The sequence below is a fragment of the Streptopelia decaocto genome (genome assembly GCF_964273445.1).
Source record: "Streptopelia decaocto genome assembly, chromosome: Z".
NCBI classification, from domain to species: domain Eukaryota; kingdom Metazoa; phylum Chordata; class Aves; order Columbiformes; family Columbidae; genus Streptopelia; species Streptopelia decaocto.
The window spans coordinates 55,080,689-55,096,712 of NC_138657.1; the positions used below are offsets into that span (position 1 = coordinate 55,080,689).

General features: G+C 40.0%; 1 protein-coding gene across 3 annotated transcripts in view; it reads left to right on the plus strand.

The window, feature by feature from the left end:
* MIER3 (MIER family member 3) overlaps window positions 1–15,417 on the plus strand; it is a 28,032-nt gene extending 12,615 nt beyond the window's left edge. For 2 of the 3 annotated variants that reach the window (XM_082075796.1, XM_082075798.1), the window contains 6 exons: window positions 473–624; window positions 1,051–1,132; window positions 5,486–5,580; window positions 10,956–11,083; window positions 11,265–11,410; window positions 11,494–15,417. In XM_082075796.1, coding sequence (XP_081931922.1) covers window positions 473–624; window positions 1,051–1,132; window positions 5,486–5,580; window positions 10,956–11,083; window positions 11,265–11,410; window positions 11,494–11,951 — 1,061 coding nt within the window. In that variant the 3' untranslated portion in view covers window positions 11,952–15,417. The remainder of the gene's footprint in view (window positions 1–472; window positions 625–1,050; window positions 1,133–5,485; window positions 5,581–10,955; window positions 11,084–11,264; window positions 11,411–11,493) is intronic. The other variant, XM_082075797.1, reaches the window with a different exon arrangement.
* Window positions 15,418–16,024: the final 607 nt, after the last annotated feature.

Genomic DNA, 16,024 nt, shown 5'->3' on the forward strand with positions numbered 1-16,024 from the left:
TTATTCAGCCTGAAGAAGGGGAGACTGAGAGGAGACCTCATCACAGTTACAGCTTCCTCACAAGGGGAGGAGGAGGGGCAGCTGCTGATCTCTTCTCTCTGGTGACCAATGACAGGGCCCGAGGGAATGTCAGGAAGATGTGCCAGTGAGGTTTAGGTTGGACATTAGGAAAAGGTTCTTCACCCAGAGGGTGGTGGAGCACTGAAACAGGCTCCCCAGGGAGGTGTCACAGCCCCAAGCCTGACAGTGTTCAAGAAGAGACCGGACAACACCCTCAGACACATGGTGTGAATTTTGAGGTTGTCATATGCAGGGACAGGAGTTGGACTCAGTGATCTTTGTTGGGTCCCTTCCAACTCAGGACATTCTATGATTGCTTTTGTATTCCTGTTCTTTGTCCTTCTGAAATAGCTTTTTATGTTACAGCCTTGAACATATCATGCCTGGTATTAAAAGATTTCTCTTTTAACAGCCTATGAAAATGAAGACCATTTACTTTGGAAACCTGATGTGATCTCAGAAAGTAAAGTTAAAGAATATCTTTTTGAAACCTCCTTAAGAACAGGAAATGAAAAAACAATTGGCAGAATTCCTGAAGGACTACATACACGGGACAATGAACAAGTATGTTTTCCATTTGTGACACATTGCTTTGTAATTAATATGTATTACCTTTCTCTGCTGTGTATTATAAAGGCAGCAAAACTAAATGTATTTTTTTTAAATTAGGTGTTGTTGGGGTCAGGATCTTACTTAAAATTACAGCAATTGGAATGTTGGCAGTGTTGTGATCTGTGATGTTTCTGATTGCCATGCTGTTGACAAATCCAGCTTTCTTACTAATTGCATACAATGTTTTACATTTTCTTAATTAAACCTTACCTCAACTTTTGGATGGTTTTCTTTTGATTATTACTTTAAAATTTTCACCATGTATAAAATAGGTCCTGTTTTTTACATTAGATATGCTCTCTGAAAGGCTAGTTTTAGAGGTCTGTGTTGGATGTTTGAAAACTCTGACTGTCTCTAAAGACTTCTTGTATTTTATAGGCGCTGTATGAACTTCTTAAAAGTAGCCATAATGTTAAAGAAGCCATTGAGAGATACTGCTCGAATGGAAAGGCATCCCAGGGTAAGGGAGAGTACCTGTTTTTTCAGAAATATATGTTTGACCAGAAAAAAAAAAAAAAGTGTAGAAAGACCTTGAGTAAGAATCAGATTGATGAGCACATCCCTTTCCATGGTATCTTTAGTAAAGATTAGGTATTATCTGACTGCTGACCAGCTGGAAATTCCTATGAGAGAAGATTGTGACTTGCATAAAGGTTGCGGGATCAGCTTTTCACCTTCCCTGCTTTCCTCCTTTGCTGTTTCAAGAATGGCACAGACTGAGGAGAGGGCTGAGGGGAGCAGTAGTTTTGCTCCTGTAAGGTGGTTCTTAACCCACATTACAGTATGTTTTTGAGATCATGATTAATTATAATCTGATTACGTTTATACCAGAATCGGGAAAACATAGCTGGCTATGTAAATAAGCCCCACTCTCTTCCTTGCTGTACTGACCTGCTATGCCAGCACTAACTGGAACTACCATGTAGTTCTATAGGTCTTTGGTAGAGCATGGAGAGCTTTGATCAAGTGTACAGGGGAAAATGAGCTTCCATCTTGTTTGTCCATAACTTTACTACTCCCTCAAATGAAAATCAGAGTTTATAATTTAGCAAAGACAGTTCTTTGTCCTGTAGTTTAACATGTATGTTGCATAAAGCAGAAGTGGAGTATGAGCTCTGGTATAAATTGGTATTCTGGCAGATATTCCATGCTCAGAACTGGATCCAGAGGGAACTTGAGTGTTTACAAGTGAGATGCTGTGTAAGCTGAGTATCTAAAGTAGAGCTGAAGGGGACAATAAAGAATGTCAGAGCAGTCATTCAGATGCAGGGTTGTATCCTGAATACCACACCTTTCTAGGATTTAGATTCTTGTTTTGGGATTGAAAAATATCTCTGCCCAATTGTGGTTCAGAGCCCAAAACTCTGTCCTAAGGACTAGCACTCAGACTCCCCCTCTCTGTCCCAAGTCAGATGGGACTTATTATAACCTCATTAAAAATGGTAAGGGATGACAATAGTGTCAGTGCCTGTTTCTTAGAGTAACCATTATGCTGTGATTTACTCTACCCGCTGAAGCTGACTGCTATTCTCAATGATGAGAGTTAAAAATCCACCACTCCCAAGATTTTTTCTTAACAGTGAGAATTTACATGGGGATCTTTTCTTCTCTTTAAAGCTTGAGAATTCTGTAGTAAGGTGTGCAAAATTAATGGGGTGAGAAGGAAAGAAAATGGCCTTGCGGTGGAATGAATATCACTTTCATCTGTGAGCAGAAAGGTCTTGGTTTCAGTATCTGCTTCCGGAAGTGTTTTGAAATGTGATGTTTGGTTTGATTTGTTTTTTTCCGTCATTGGCTTTGAATGTCAGCTGAACAGAAACTTTTTGTATCACCATTATGAATGTAACGTGCCTGAAATATCACTTCTTAATTATATATAGACTCAAAGCCATCATCAAGATGGAAAACAACAATACTTGAGGGAAAAAAATGACTTATTCAAATAGTTTGAGCTATTTTTTGAGTTTTAAAAGTCATGCTCTTCTTCAGTGAATTTTATTGTTGTTTGTAAAACTGAAATTTGATTTAAGAAACTGCAGGTTTTATCTTAAAGAGACAAACAAACAAAAGATCTGCAGTTCATCCTTAAGAAGCCTGAAAAAGTGATTTGTGGGATCTTTAGGAGCAGGTAGTTGTTTGGTTTGTTTCAGATTCCCTAATATCCTTTGTTTTTCAAAAGTCTGGATCAGACTATGTATAGTCCCAGTTGGCTGGCCCTGAATAGCTACCCAAGGCATGCCTAGCGCTAAGGCGTTCCTCTACAGTTTATTGCCCCTTTTCCAGGGATCTGCTGCCTCACTGTGGGGTTTATGAGATCGGGGAAAGTGTCAGGAGTTTTGGGGAGTCTGTCTTACTTGCCAGACCCATCTGCTGTGTCAGCTTAGGCTTGCTCTGCTGTGTAAGTTCATGCCACCCGTTTCTCCGCTATGATTTATAATGCCATGCATCAAGTCTGTTGAGGCCGGGATGGGTCAGAGGCAAGATTTGCGATCCTGACCCTCCCAAGACCTGTGTTCTATGTTTTGTCTTATTTGTTCCCTTTTCACAATGAGGCACAACTTTTGAACAACTGGGCTCTTCTTATGAGTGGTCGTATGCCCTTTGGGGGTCTGCAGCGGCAGAGGTAGAGTCATTGTCCTGTGCAGCCCTGTTGTTCATAGTCTGAAGGCAGGCTGCTTTTGTAATGGCTGTAAAAACTTAACGATCTCACTGGTAGAGCAGTGGGCTGCCCTCTATCCTGAGGGTCTGTGCTGCTTGCCCAGTATTCTACTGTGGTGTGGTTCAGTGTTAGAGCCTGGTCCCTCATTCAGGAACACTCATGGTCCCCAAAAGCCACCCACTTCACCTTGATCTAACAAAATACAATCTCTTCCACTTCAGGAGAAATGCCACAGATACTCAGTCTCACTCTCACCAGGCTTCTGCACTTATTTTTCTTGCAGATTGGCCAGTTGAAGGGGTCCCTGTGGAGTGATCCTTATTGTATTTTCCTGGTTGTCCCCCTGAGGTCTGGCACATAGCTCAGTTTTAACAAGAAAGTCTACCTTAAATTCTGATTCATCTAATTTACTGTCATTGCTAAGTTCTTGATCGGGGTCCTCCCAAATGTATCCATTCCAATCTTCCAGGGAAGGGATTAGCGTACAAATTTTTACGGGATAGAGGGGGATGGCAGCCTGAATTATTATGAGTTCTAGTTTATCCCCTACCTTTCTGTGTTTTCCTTTTTCTTCCCCAAGTTGTTTCAGGAACTGATCTATTCACAGAGGTAGCAGCATTTCTTGTCACTTTGTTCTCCTAACATTCTCATTTCTTCTTCGCATTCCCTGTACTGATATGCAGCTCCTAAATACCTCTTCAACATCTTGTATATCATATATCATATCATATAAATAATATCATATCATATGCCTTTTCTTTATCAACTCTCAGTTTCTCTGTTACAAGATTAAACCTTTTTTTTAATCTTATTCCAATCATTCTGCTTTTTATGCAGTTAATCACACAAAAATTTTAGTGTGGGGTTTAACTTCATGCCTCCATAAGTAGACAGTGATTGAATCCCTCATTCTGCTGACTACACCACACAGGTGAATTATTTAGAAAAGCCGTCATTATGGGGTTAACAGAAAGGTTTTATTAATGATTAAAGAATGATCAAATGATAATCAATGATTGAATGATAAATGGTAATTAAGCAGTGATTTAACAATGATTTAACAATAATTAATTGATAATTAGGTGGCGGCCAAACACTCTACTAACTACACTTCTAGTAATTAAGCTTAGTTTGATATACATGTTGCTAGCATACAATATACCTTTAGGCTTAATGTAAAATGTCACTTACTTTGTTTACAGATATCAGGTGCCAAGTAAGGCAGGGATGTCAAACTCAGTTTCACTGGGAGCCACATCTGCCTTGCAGTTGCCTTCAAAGGGCTGAACGTAATTTTAGGACTGTCTAAATGTAGGAGTAGTTACATTTATACATTTATACAGTCCTAAAATGTAGTCCTGAAGTAAGGAATGTTTCAACCCTGAAGAGTGACCTCGAGAGGTCCCTCCTTTGCTCAAGGGGAGAGCACTTCTCTGCAGCCTGCTGTCATACAGGGGGGCTGCAGATATCTGTAGCGTAAAGTGACTGACTCATAAACAACCCCTGCTTTGGTGTATGTGCGGTTGTGCAGCTGTAGCAGTTTTATTTTGTCTGGTCCCAGCTCAGGCTGATACTGTTAGCTCCTGGTAAGACATGGCCTAGACTCCTTGGTTCCTGAGATGACACAGCCTAGTACAGTTCTCATGGTCTGCACAAGCAGCGCTGATTTCAGTCAGGCCGTCTTGTTGGTGATGGCTGAACCAAAGTACTGCTCACTCAGAGTGGAACCATCCATCACAACAGGTTATTCCTTCACTCTTTTTTTTCCAGCAGCCACTGTTCTTTGAATCCTATGCGAAAAGAAATATTCAGAAAAATGATCTCACTCATATCTCGGTGATGTGATCAAACCTTGCGGTTTTTTATTACAAATTTACTGAGAAGTAATAACTCTTTTGAATGTCCTTTGCCCTCAAGAATAAAAAAAAAATCAGAAATCAAACTTTTATGAGTCTTTATAAACAAGAATGTTAGATTTCAGGTAGGATATCTGTACAGTAGAGGAAGGAACATGGATTTAAATAACTCAACTGTTGGGGTTTTTTCCAAATGTATTTGGGTATTCATGCATTAGCAACAGAAATGTTTTATTCTCTGTAAAAGTTTTGTGAGTGAAAATAAGTTGTTCATTGTGCTATTTTTGTAATTGTCTAGAAGAGATGACAGCTTGGACAGAAGAAGAATGCAGAAGCTTTGAACATGCGCTTCTGATTTATGGAAAAGACTTTCATCTCATACAGAAAAACAAGGTTAGTATTTTGTGGTTAAATGGAAGAATTGGTAGGTGATACAATGCTGCAAATCCGTAGAAGCAATACATTTGTCAGAAGCCATGCCGAAGAGTGAAATAAGAACCAATATATTAAAACCATCTTGGCATTTTTGTGCTAATTTTTGCTCAAATGTCACTGGAAAAGGTAGGTATTGCAAGATGAGTCAATATATTATCTCTGAAATCAGCTTACGTTGACATTACTTCCATTTATGCATTTGTACTATAATTTAGTTTAAATGAGGGCCTCTCCTAGAAGTATAATAATTCCATACTGTGGCTGTGGGAGGGGAAAATGCATCTTTTCTTGAGTAATTTTTGTGACCAGGAAGGTGTAATTTTACAGAAAGAGCCTTAGCTTTTCATGTTTTCAGAAAGCATAGTCATCCATCAGTACTCTGGTTTCTTGCCAACGGAAGAATTCTAATATTGATTTGGATTGCTTCTCTTTGACTTGTCTGTGCCTGAGGAATAGGGATTGGATTTTTTTTTTTTTTTTAATAAAAAGTATGTATAATTTGGTACAGTTGACAGTATGGATGTTTCCAAGTGTTCTGTGTATCTCCTTCATGCTTTGATTCCACCGTGAGGGTTTTTTCATCAGGAGACTTGTTTTTAGGTTGTGTTTCTAGTAAGCTTTATAGGGCTGTGGTTGCTGCAGCTAGTCCCGCTCAGTACCTGGTTTAACTTCTCCTGTGATAAATATTTTAAATGGACCTTACCAATAAATAGTAATTCATTAGAGATGCAAAATAAAATCTAAAAATATTCTTTCCAACGTGCAACAAAGCACATGAACTGATGAATTTGTCACTATGGACCAGAATTTGTCTGTTTTGTTTTTTTTCCAAGTAGGTAAAATGCTGGAAAGTTTAGGCAGAGTTCTGGGAGCAAGCATAATCTGGTGTCTCTTCTATATGGAAAGTATCAGCTAGATGAGATTTAGTGCATGGAGAAATTTAACAAGAGATGTTTTCTTGTCACTGTACTTCAAAGCATTTTTAACTGGGTCTTTATATACCAGCATATGGACATTGTTCATTTCCTCCCCTGCCTGGTATGTTTGTGTCTGGACTTGAAGGTGTACTGCTACACCCAAGGCATTTTGCATTTGAGTCTGATCTTTCTGTAAGTTTGATTAAGCACAGGTATCGTTTAGTGCCAGCCTATATCTGGATAGAGTTGTATATTCTAGTTGTAAAGCTTCAACTGGAACTGTGAGCTCGTGATGATCTGAAATTTTTCTGCATCTAAAAATTCACAGAATCACAGAATCGACGGGGTTGGAAAAGACCTCAGAGATCATCGAGTCCAACCCTTGGTCCAACTCTAGTCCATTTATTAGATCATGGCACTAAGTGCCATGTCCAATCTGAGTTTAAAAACCTCCAGGGACGGCGAGTCCACCACCTCCCTGGACAGGCCATTCCATTGCCTGACCACTCTCTCTGTAAAGAATTTCTTTCTAATATCCAGCCTAAATTTCCCCTGGCAGAGTTTAAGCCCATGCCCCCTTGTCCTATTGCTAACTGCCTGGGAGAAGAGACCAATCCCCACCTGGCTATAACTTCCCTTCAGGTAGTTATAGAGAGTGATGAGGTCACCTCTAAGCCTCCTCTTCTCCAGACTAAACAACCCCAGCTCCCTCAGCCTCTCCCCATAGGTCTTATGTTCAAGTCCCTTCACCAGTCTTGTTGCTCTTCTCTGGACTCGCTCCAGCACTTCAATGTCTTTCCTGAACTGAGGGGCCCAGAACTGAACGCAATACTCCAGGTGTGGCCTCACCAATGCAGAGTACAGGGGAAGGATCACTTCCCTTGTCCTGCTGACCACGCTATTTTAGATACAGGACAGGATACCACTGGCCTTCTTGGCCACCTGGGCACACTGATGGCTCATGTTGAGCTTCCTGTCAATTAGTACCCCCAGGTCCCTTTCTGTCTGACTGCTCTCCAGCCACTCTGCGCCCGGCCTGTAGTGCTGCAGGGGGTTGTTGTGACCAAAGTGCAGCACCCGGCACTTGGCCTTATTGAACTTCATACCATTGGAATCAGCCCATTTTTCCAGTCTATCCAGATCCCTCTGCAGAGCCCTCCTGCCTTCCAGCAGGTCGACACTCCCTCCCAACTTGGTGTCATCAGCAAATTTGCTGATGATGGTCTCAATCCCCTCATCTAAATCGTCAATAAAGATGTTAAATAGGACTGGACCCAACACCGACCCCTGGGGAACACCACTAGTGACTGGCCGCCAGCTAGATGCAGCCCCATTCACCAGCACTCTCTGGGCCCGGCCCTCCAGCCAGTTCTTAACCCAGCGTAGAGTACACTTGTCCAAGCCATGGGCTACCAGCTTTTGCAGGAGTATATTATGGGAGACAGTGTCGAAGGCCTTGCTGAAGTCCAGATAGACCACATCTACAGCTTTCCCCTCATCCACCAGGTGAGTCACCTGATCATAAAAGGAGATCAGGTTGGTCAGACAGGACCTGCCCCTCCTAAACCCATGCTGGCTGGGTCTGATCCCTTGTCCATCCTGAAGGTTCTGTGTGATTGCATTCAGGATGATCTGCTCCATAACCCTGCCAGGCACCGAGGTCAGGCCGACAGGCCTGTAGTTGCCAGGGTCAGCTTTGCAGCCCTTTTTGTGGACTGGGGTAACATTGGCCAATTTCCAATCATATGGGACCTCCCCAGTGAGCCCGGACTGTTGGAAGATGATGGAGAGCGGCTTGGCAAGTTCTTCTGCTAGCTCCCTCATCACCCTAGGATGGATCCCATCTGGTCCCATAGACTTGTGAGGATCCAGATGGCTCAGTAAATCACCAACTATTTCCTCCTGGAATACAAGGGGCCTATTTGGGTTCCTATCTCTGTCAACCACCTCCAGACATGAGTTGTCCTGAGGGCCACCTGTCTTACTGGTAAAAACTGAGGCAAAGTAGGTATTAAGTACCTCAGCTTTCTCCTCATCTTTGTTAACTATATTTCCCGCAAAGTCCAACAGAGAATGGAGGTTTTCCTTGCCCCTCCTTTTGTTGTTAACATATTTGAAGAAGGACTTTTTATTATCCCTGACAGAATTGGCCAAATTAACTTCAAATTGCACTTTTGTTTCCCTGATTTTTTTCCTGCATGATCTAGCTATTTCCATAAATTCTTCATAAGTAGCCAGCCCTTTTTTCCACAGTTGGTAAAGTCTCTTTTTATTTCTGATTTCATTCAGAATCTCCCTGTTTAGCCAAGCCGGTTGTCTTCCCCGCCGGCTAGCCTTTCGGCACACTGGTATAGCCTGTTCCTGTGCACTCAAAACCTCCTGCTTGAAGCATGTCCAACCCTCCTGGGCCCCCTTGTTTTTAAGCATTGTTTCCCAGGGTATGCTCTGAACTAGATTTCTGAATAGGCAAAAATCTGCCCTCCGGAAGTCCAGCGTAGAGGTTTTGTTAATGGTTCTCCCTGCATCTCTGAGTATTGAAAATTCTATTATTTCATGGTCGCTATGCCCCAGGCGGCCTCCAACCACTACATCTCCCACCAGCCCTTCTCTGTTTGTAAACAGTAGGTCTAGCGGGCTCTTGCCCCTGGTAGGCTCATTTACCAGCTGATGAAGGAAATTGTCCTCTATACACTCTAGGAACTTCCTAGACTGCCTCTTCTGTGCAGTATTGAGCTCCCAGCAGATATCCGGCAGGTTAAAGTCCCCCACAAGAACAAGGGCCGTCGATTTTGAGACATCTGCCAGCTGCTTGTAGAATAATTCATCTCCTTCATCGTCCTGGTTGGGCGGTCTATAACAGACACCCACGAGGATGTCAGCCTTGTTGGACTTCCCTCTGATTCTGGTCCACAGGCACTCAACCTTGTCACTGCTGACCTCAAGTTTAACAGAGTCAAGTGACTCTCTAACATACAAAGCCACCCCTCCACCTCTCCTACCCTGCCTATCTTTTCTGAAGAGCTTGTAGCCACACATAGCAGCACTCCAGTCATGAGAGTCATCCCACCATGTTTCTGTGATGGCAATCATGTCATAGCTTTCCTGCTGCACGATGGCTTCCAGCTCCTCTTGTTTGTTGCCCATACTGCGTGCATTAGTGTACATGCACTTCAAGTGGGCTGCTGATTTCCCTCTTAATTCGGGCTTTCCATCCTTAGGCTGATCTTTGGAGAGCCCAGTTTCAATCCCTTCCCCCTTCAAACCTAGTTTAAAGCCCTCCTGATCAGCCCTGCCAACTTATGGTCTATAGTCCTCTTGCTCTCCCTAGAAGGATGAAGCCCATCTGATTTGAGGAGACTAGGTACCATGGAGTTTGCCCCATGGTCAAAAAACCCAAAATTTTGACGGTGACACCAATCCTTAAGCCACCTGTTGATGAGATGGGCTTTTCTACTCCTCTCTTTATTTAGCTCCTCATCCATCCCAGATAGCACAGGAACTGAGGCAACTATCACTTGTGCTCCCGTCCCATGAACTGATCAACCCAGTGCTTTAAAGTCTTTTTTGATTATCTTGGTACTTGTTCTGTTGATGTCTTCGCTGCCAGCTTGGACTACTAACAGGGGATAGTAGTCTGAGGGCTGAATTAGCTCTGGAAGTCTTCTATTAATGTCCATCACCCTGGCCCCAGGAAGGCAGCAGACCTCCCTGTGGGATGGGTCTGGGCGACATATAGGGCCCTCTGTTCCCCTCAGAAGGGAGTCACCGACTACTACCACTCTTCTTTTTTTTCTTCTTACAGCTGCAGTTGTAATCTTTTTTGTAGATGAGTTTATAAGAATATTGATAGAAGTAATGACTTTTTCTCCAGCAATATGACTTCACATAGTAATTTCCATTTTGGGGAAAGATACAAACAGTTAAGTATAGATCAAAATGAGTCATTGGAGTCCTTTATACATTCTTAATCAGACTATAATTTTACTTTGTTGTTTAAGCATTTACTGTTTTGAATATCTGTTGTCAAAGCGTCCACAGTTCCGGACTTTCCAAAAGTTACTAAGTACCCAAAGTCTTTTCTGTTTCACTTCTCTTAGTTTCTTGATTTGCTCAGCTTTTTCCATCTTGAGAAAGAGTGTGTCTTATAGTTTAAAAAATTGTCATATACGTTATGAACTGAAATGCCTCAGATGTAGATACAGTTTCTATCTAGTTTCTAAAAAGCCAATAATGCAGACAGTAGAACAAATGTAATACTTTTCTGAAACTGTGGATCCCTTTGAAGTCTCTTGATCTAATTGTTTTTTTCCAGATAGTAGAATAAAACTAACAATATTGCAGGAATATAGGAACTGGGGAGATGACAAAATACAAGTCTTTGCATTGAACTTTTCAGTTCTTCTTGCTTTGTTGTAGGTAAGAACCAGAACAGTTGCTGAGTGTGTGGCTTTCTATTACATGTGGAAAAAGTCAGAACGTTACGATTACTTTGCTCAGCAAACTAGATTTGGAAAGAAGAGATATAACCACCATCCAGGAGTTACGTAAGTAAAACGTTCTTGGAATATGTTATCTTTTGCAAATCATATATGTAGAATCTTTATTTCTCTCCTGTCATTGCAGTGTAATACTGCAGTGGCTATGGCAACTGAAATTAAATCCATCATCATTCTTAGGCCTTGTTTTCCAGTTAAATAATACAACATGTATGCAATATTCTTTTAGGGACTACATGGATCGTTTGGTAGATGAAGCAGAAGCCCTTGGTGGAGCAGTGCATTCTTCAGCCTTAACGTCTAACAGTCGAACAGAAACCATTCCTGATCAACAGCTAAGCATTCTGAACTCTATCACTGCCAATGAGTTGACAGGTAAATCAAAGGGAAAAAAAGTCCTTTTGTTGTAACTACACAAACAACTATTTCATTTGCATTTGTGTTCATCTTTTTTCCAGCATTGACAAACAGCGTAGCTACAGTCTGCCACACTTCAGATGTGAACTGCCTGGATGACACCTTTCCTCCTATGGACAGCTTACCCCGAGCACCAGTTAATCATGTGCCTGTTGGAACAGAAGAATTGCTTAACTTGCCTAGCAATGGTGAAAGTGATTGTTTTAATTTATTTGAGACTGGATTTTATCATTCAGAGCTAAACCCAATGAACATGTGCAGTGAGGAGACAGAGAGACCTGCAAAGAGATTGAAAATGGGAATTGCTGTCCCAGAGTCTTTCATGAGTGATGTCTCTGTAAATAACCTTGGTGTGGACTTCGAGAACCACACACACCATATTACCAGTGCCAAAATGGCTGTTTCAGTGGCTGACTTCAGCAGTCTATCTGCAAATGAGACGAATGGTTTTATCAACACCCACACACTTCACCAACATGCTGCCCTTCACTCAGAATGACTGTGGGAAACTAAACAAACAGTGGGTACTTTATGCAGTAGTAGTAAACTTGATGGGAGCTATCAGGTTTGCTTAGTCTTTCACTGGAAGTTTGAACTTTATGACATCAGTGATGTCTTTGTATGTATAGAACTATATCTTGATTTATCAAGAGTAATTTCTTTTTTCAGTCCATAAATGTGGAGATGTGATAGGATGTTTGGCAGAGTTTGGGACTAAGAGAACTCTGTGGTGCAGCTTTAAGCTCTGCTTCAATTTTTTTTTTTTTGTAAAGCCTGTAGACAGAGGCCGCCGTTCCAAAACCAGCACAGAAGTTCTGAATGGATTGGGGTGGCTTTTTCAGTCTAAGTTACTTTTGCCGTAACGGATGCATTGGAATAACGATGTTTACAGGTACCAATCTTGATCCCTGCTCAATGTAGCATTTTTTTTTTTTTCTTATAAAGGCAGGGACGGGTTTCTTTAATTTAAACTGCACAAACATACAAGGATTTTTTTTTTTTTTTAATGGAACCTTCTCTCATGTGATACTAAACTAGAGCACTTCAGTTTACAAAAACAGCAAGTTCACCTTGGTGGAAGCTAGCACAAGGATCTTAACATGAGTAAAGTGGGAAGACCTACACTTCAATGCTGTTGCAAAATTCTAGGCCATGGCTACCTTACACAGAAGTAATTATGCTGCCATAGGTGTCTGTGTACTTTAAACTTACTTACTGGCTTAAACAGATGCGTTTTATGCTAGATTGTATTTGGATGGGTTTTGTCCACAACTTTGAAGAGTAATTGTGTACCTTAACTTTCCTAAGGCAGCTGATGCATAAAGTTACAGTCTGCAGAGCTTAGGATTTGCCACTAAACAGTCTACGTTTAGAAGATATTTTAAACTGTTTGGAGCACTGCAGTTCAAAAGTATTACAGTTTTGAGGAACTATCTAGTTTATATAGGAATAATAGAACCTTGAAGTATGTACTTGAAAGTTTTTCTTTAGCATGGATTTCATGTATTTGTTATAGGAAGTCATTGGCACAAAAATGGCACTTCACTACCTTGATTAAATAAGGATGAGTAAAAATGTTCCCCATAAATGCAACTATTTAACTTCAGTCATTTTTTTTTTTTAATTTTGAACATAAAGTGCAATTTAACCATCCAGGAAGTTTGTGTTGCAAACGTTTGTTCTAATTCCTGCGGGAGAGTCAAACCAAATACAGTATTGGCTTATAATATGTTGTTTAGCATGCAACTTGCAGGGTTTTTGAATGAGAATCTGAACTTTACTTCATTATCCCTTTCCCTCCATACTTTTTCTTTGCACTGTTTGTATTACAAACTTAATTGCCACTAATTTGTTTTCATTATTCAAGTGATAAAGTTTGCATTGTTGATATTTGTAATAGTTGCTTCAAGGCTATGCTGAGTAATTAGAAAGTAGTGGCTTTAATATTTGAAAGGGAAAAGGGTATTTATTATGCATACTGTGAACTGCATTGACATCCGGAGTTTTGGGTGCAGCATATGGAGTTTTCTTTACAGCGTTGTAACAAAATTGCTTTGAAGTGTTTACGCAATAGCACATTTTCCATATTAAAAACGAATTACTTTAGCACAGTGGACAAAAGCAGAGAAAATTTTGTAATCAGTTCTTAACTCACACATCTGAAATACATAATTGTAGTAAGTACACAGTAAGTAACGGGTGGCCTTGGCCCTGTGTTGTACTCTGACATTTTTAGCCAAGTTGTCAGTTTCTTGTTGCTGTGTTTTGTGCTGAACTTTGTACCTTTTTTCTTTTGTTTATGAATCAACACATTTTATGTAATTTTGTAAAATACTGGCCATAATCCTCCATTGTTATACATTTAAGTTTATCTATGGGTTTACAGTGAGTGGCTGGTCTGTATAAAAATCATGCAAAGAAGACTGAATGCTTATACCAGTTGCACTTAAATGAACATGCCCATTTCATTAGCTGATGCAGTAATATATTCAGTTTATCTATGCATTGCTGGGCTCTTAATGTAGACAGAGACTTGTCTAAGGTTTGGGTTGTCAGCAAGTTGAATGGACACTTTAGTTATTTAATAAAGACTTTTGACCAAAATCCAGAAAATGATATGAGAGAAAAATTAATTCCGGCTAGTCTAATAGATTTTTAAATGCTGATCTTATTTACCCTGTTGGCTAGCTAGCTGGTATCGTTTACTTTTAATTCCTTGTTAAAATGAGGCAATAATTTGCAAGATTTTGTAAATATGTAAATTCTTCATATCTTTTTAGATATCTATTTCAGTATTTTCTGACTACTTCTGTGTATAGTAACATTTTTGTGCATGCTTGATGTGACATTCATAAATTTGTACCACTATGACTTTACCCATGTAAAATAGCTATTTATTGAATTTTTCTTTTAAAAGCTGGACTTACTTATTTTTCTCTCAGTTTAAACATTTAAATGGAGAACTTGTTACTGTTTATTAAAAGAATTGCGTTTTGAAAGTCAGCATGAAGATAACGGAATCACAACCTTATGAAGAAATTACATTGCCTTGGTTCTTAGATGGTGAAGCACAATTCTTATAACAAACCGTGATGAATTCTTTGTCCTTTGCCACATTCTTTCTTCATACGAACAAACCAAAAAATGCATAATGGGCAATTGCAGTGTTGGTAAATGTATCCTTTTTATGTACAGGGAATCCGGAGAGGATAGCTGATTCATTTAGAAGTGTAACTGGTGCTGTGATTATAGCAATACTTTTGCTTTGGTTAGTCGTATGTCATTTTCTCATGCTAGGTTTCTAAATGTTTAGTTTTCCTCTTGTCATGGTCAAACTGCTGGAGTTACTTGAAAGTTGTACGATACTGTTTGAAGAATACTAAATTGTGTACAATTAGGTCAATGAATCGTGCAATTGTTTCCTGTTCGTAATTTTTAAAACTAAGGGTCAAAAATATCAGAAAACTTCAGATCAAGTAGGACATAGTGATAGTACTTAATTTAACCAAAGTCTCTAGTGAATATTTCAACTTTGAATGTAACTAATGAATAAACTGACCAACAGGGACACTATTTGCCCAGCATTACAAGCACATTGTCTACAGCCAGGGAAACTAAATACAGTAATATATAAAATAATGACAAGGTTACTATTTTTTTTACTCCTATTTTTCATTGAAAGGAGGAAGATGCTATCAATTGTAAAATAGAGTATGGATGGCTATAGTCCTCCTAATAAATCACAGATTCCAGTTATTCTCAGTTCAAAGTACCCTGTGCATAACAACAAATCTAGTGACAATCGGAACACGTTCTAGTATCAGATGTTCAAGAGGAAGTCGCTGTTGTTGCATTGGTTTAATATTTGTACATAAACACTGATTTTTTTTTTTGAGCATTATTTTGTATTTGTTGTACTTTAATACCTGGTGTACAGTTCCAGAAATAAATGTCTGGAAACCTTTCTTTACTTGTAAAGCTTCTCATGCATCTGCACTATGTTTGCTACTTCATTTTAAGAAATGTTTAGCACTAAGTCTGAACACACTTTAACAACTCAGGTGCTCTTACAGTGCACGCTACCACTCTACCTAATGTTACAGAGCAGAGAGTGAAAAATGCAGCATGCAGCCAGCAGGTAAAATAGTACGTAAGGATTTCCCTTAAACATTAGAATATTATGGCTTAAGTACAGCAAAATCTTAGATGGGACTTCAGCATAGCTTCAGAGTAACTCATCACAGGGGTGTATTCACAGCATTCAAACTACATGGTAAGCTGTGTGGCACACACTCCTCTGGCGTAAGAAAACTTGTCCAAATCCTTAAATCCACATCAAGCCAGGTTCCAGGTGTAAATACAGAAGTTCTGCTTAAGCTATTTGAAATGCTTTTTGTCTTGAGTTTCCTTCCCATCAAGAGAATGAACACTAGTCCTGTACACTGAAAAGCACTTTTAAGATCTACATACTGATTCTGCCAAAGGCCAGAATTAGTGCTGTGATTTCCTAGACCCAGTGTGCTTGTTTTTGCAGTGGCTGGTACAAGAAAGCATCAGGTAAATAAATTATTA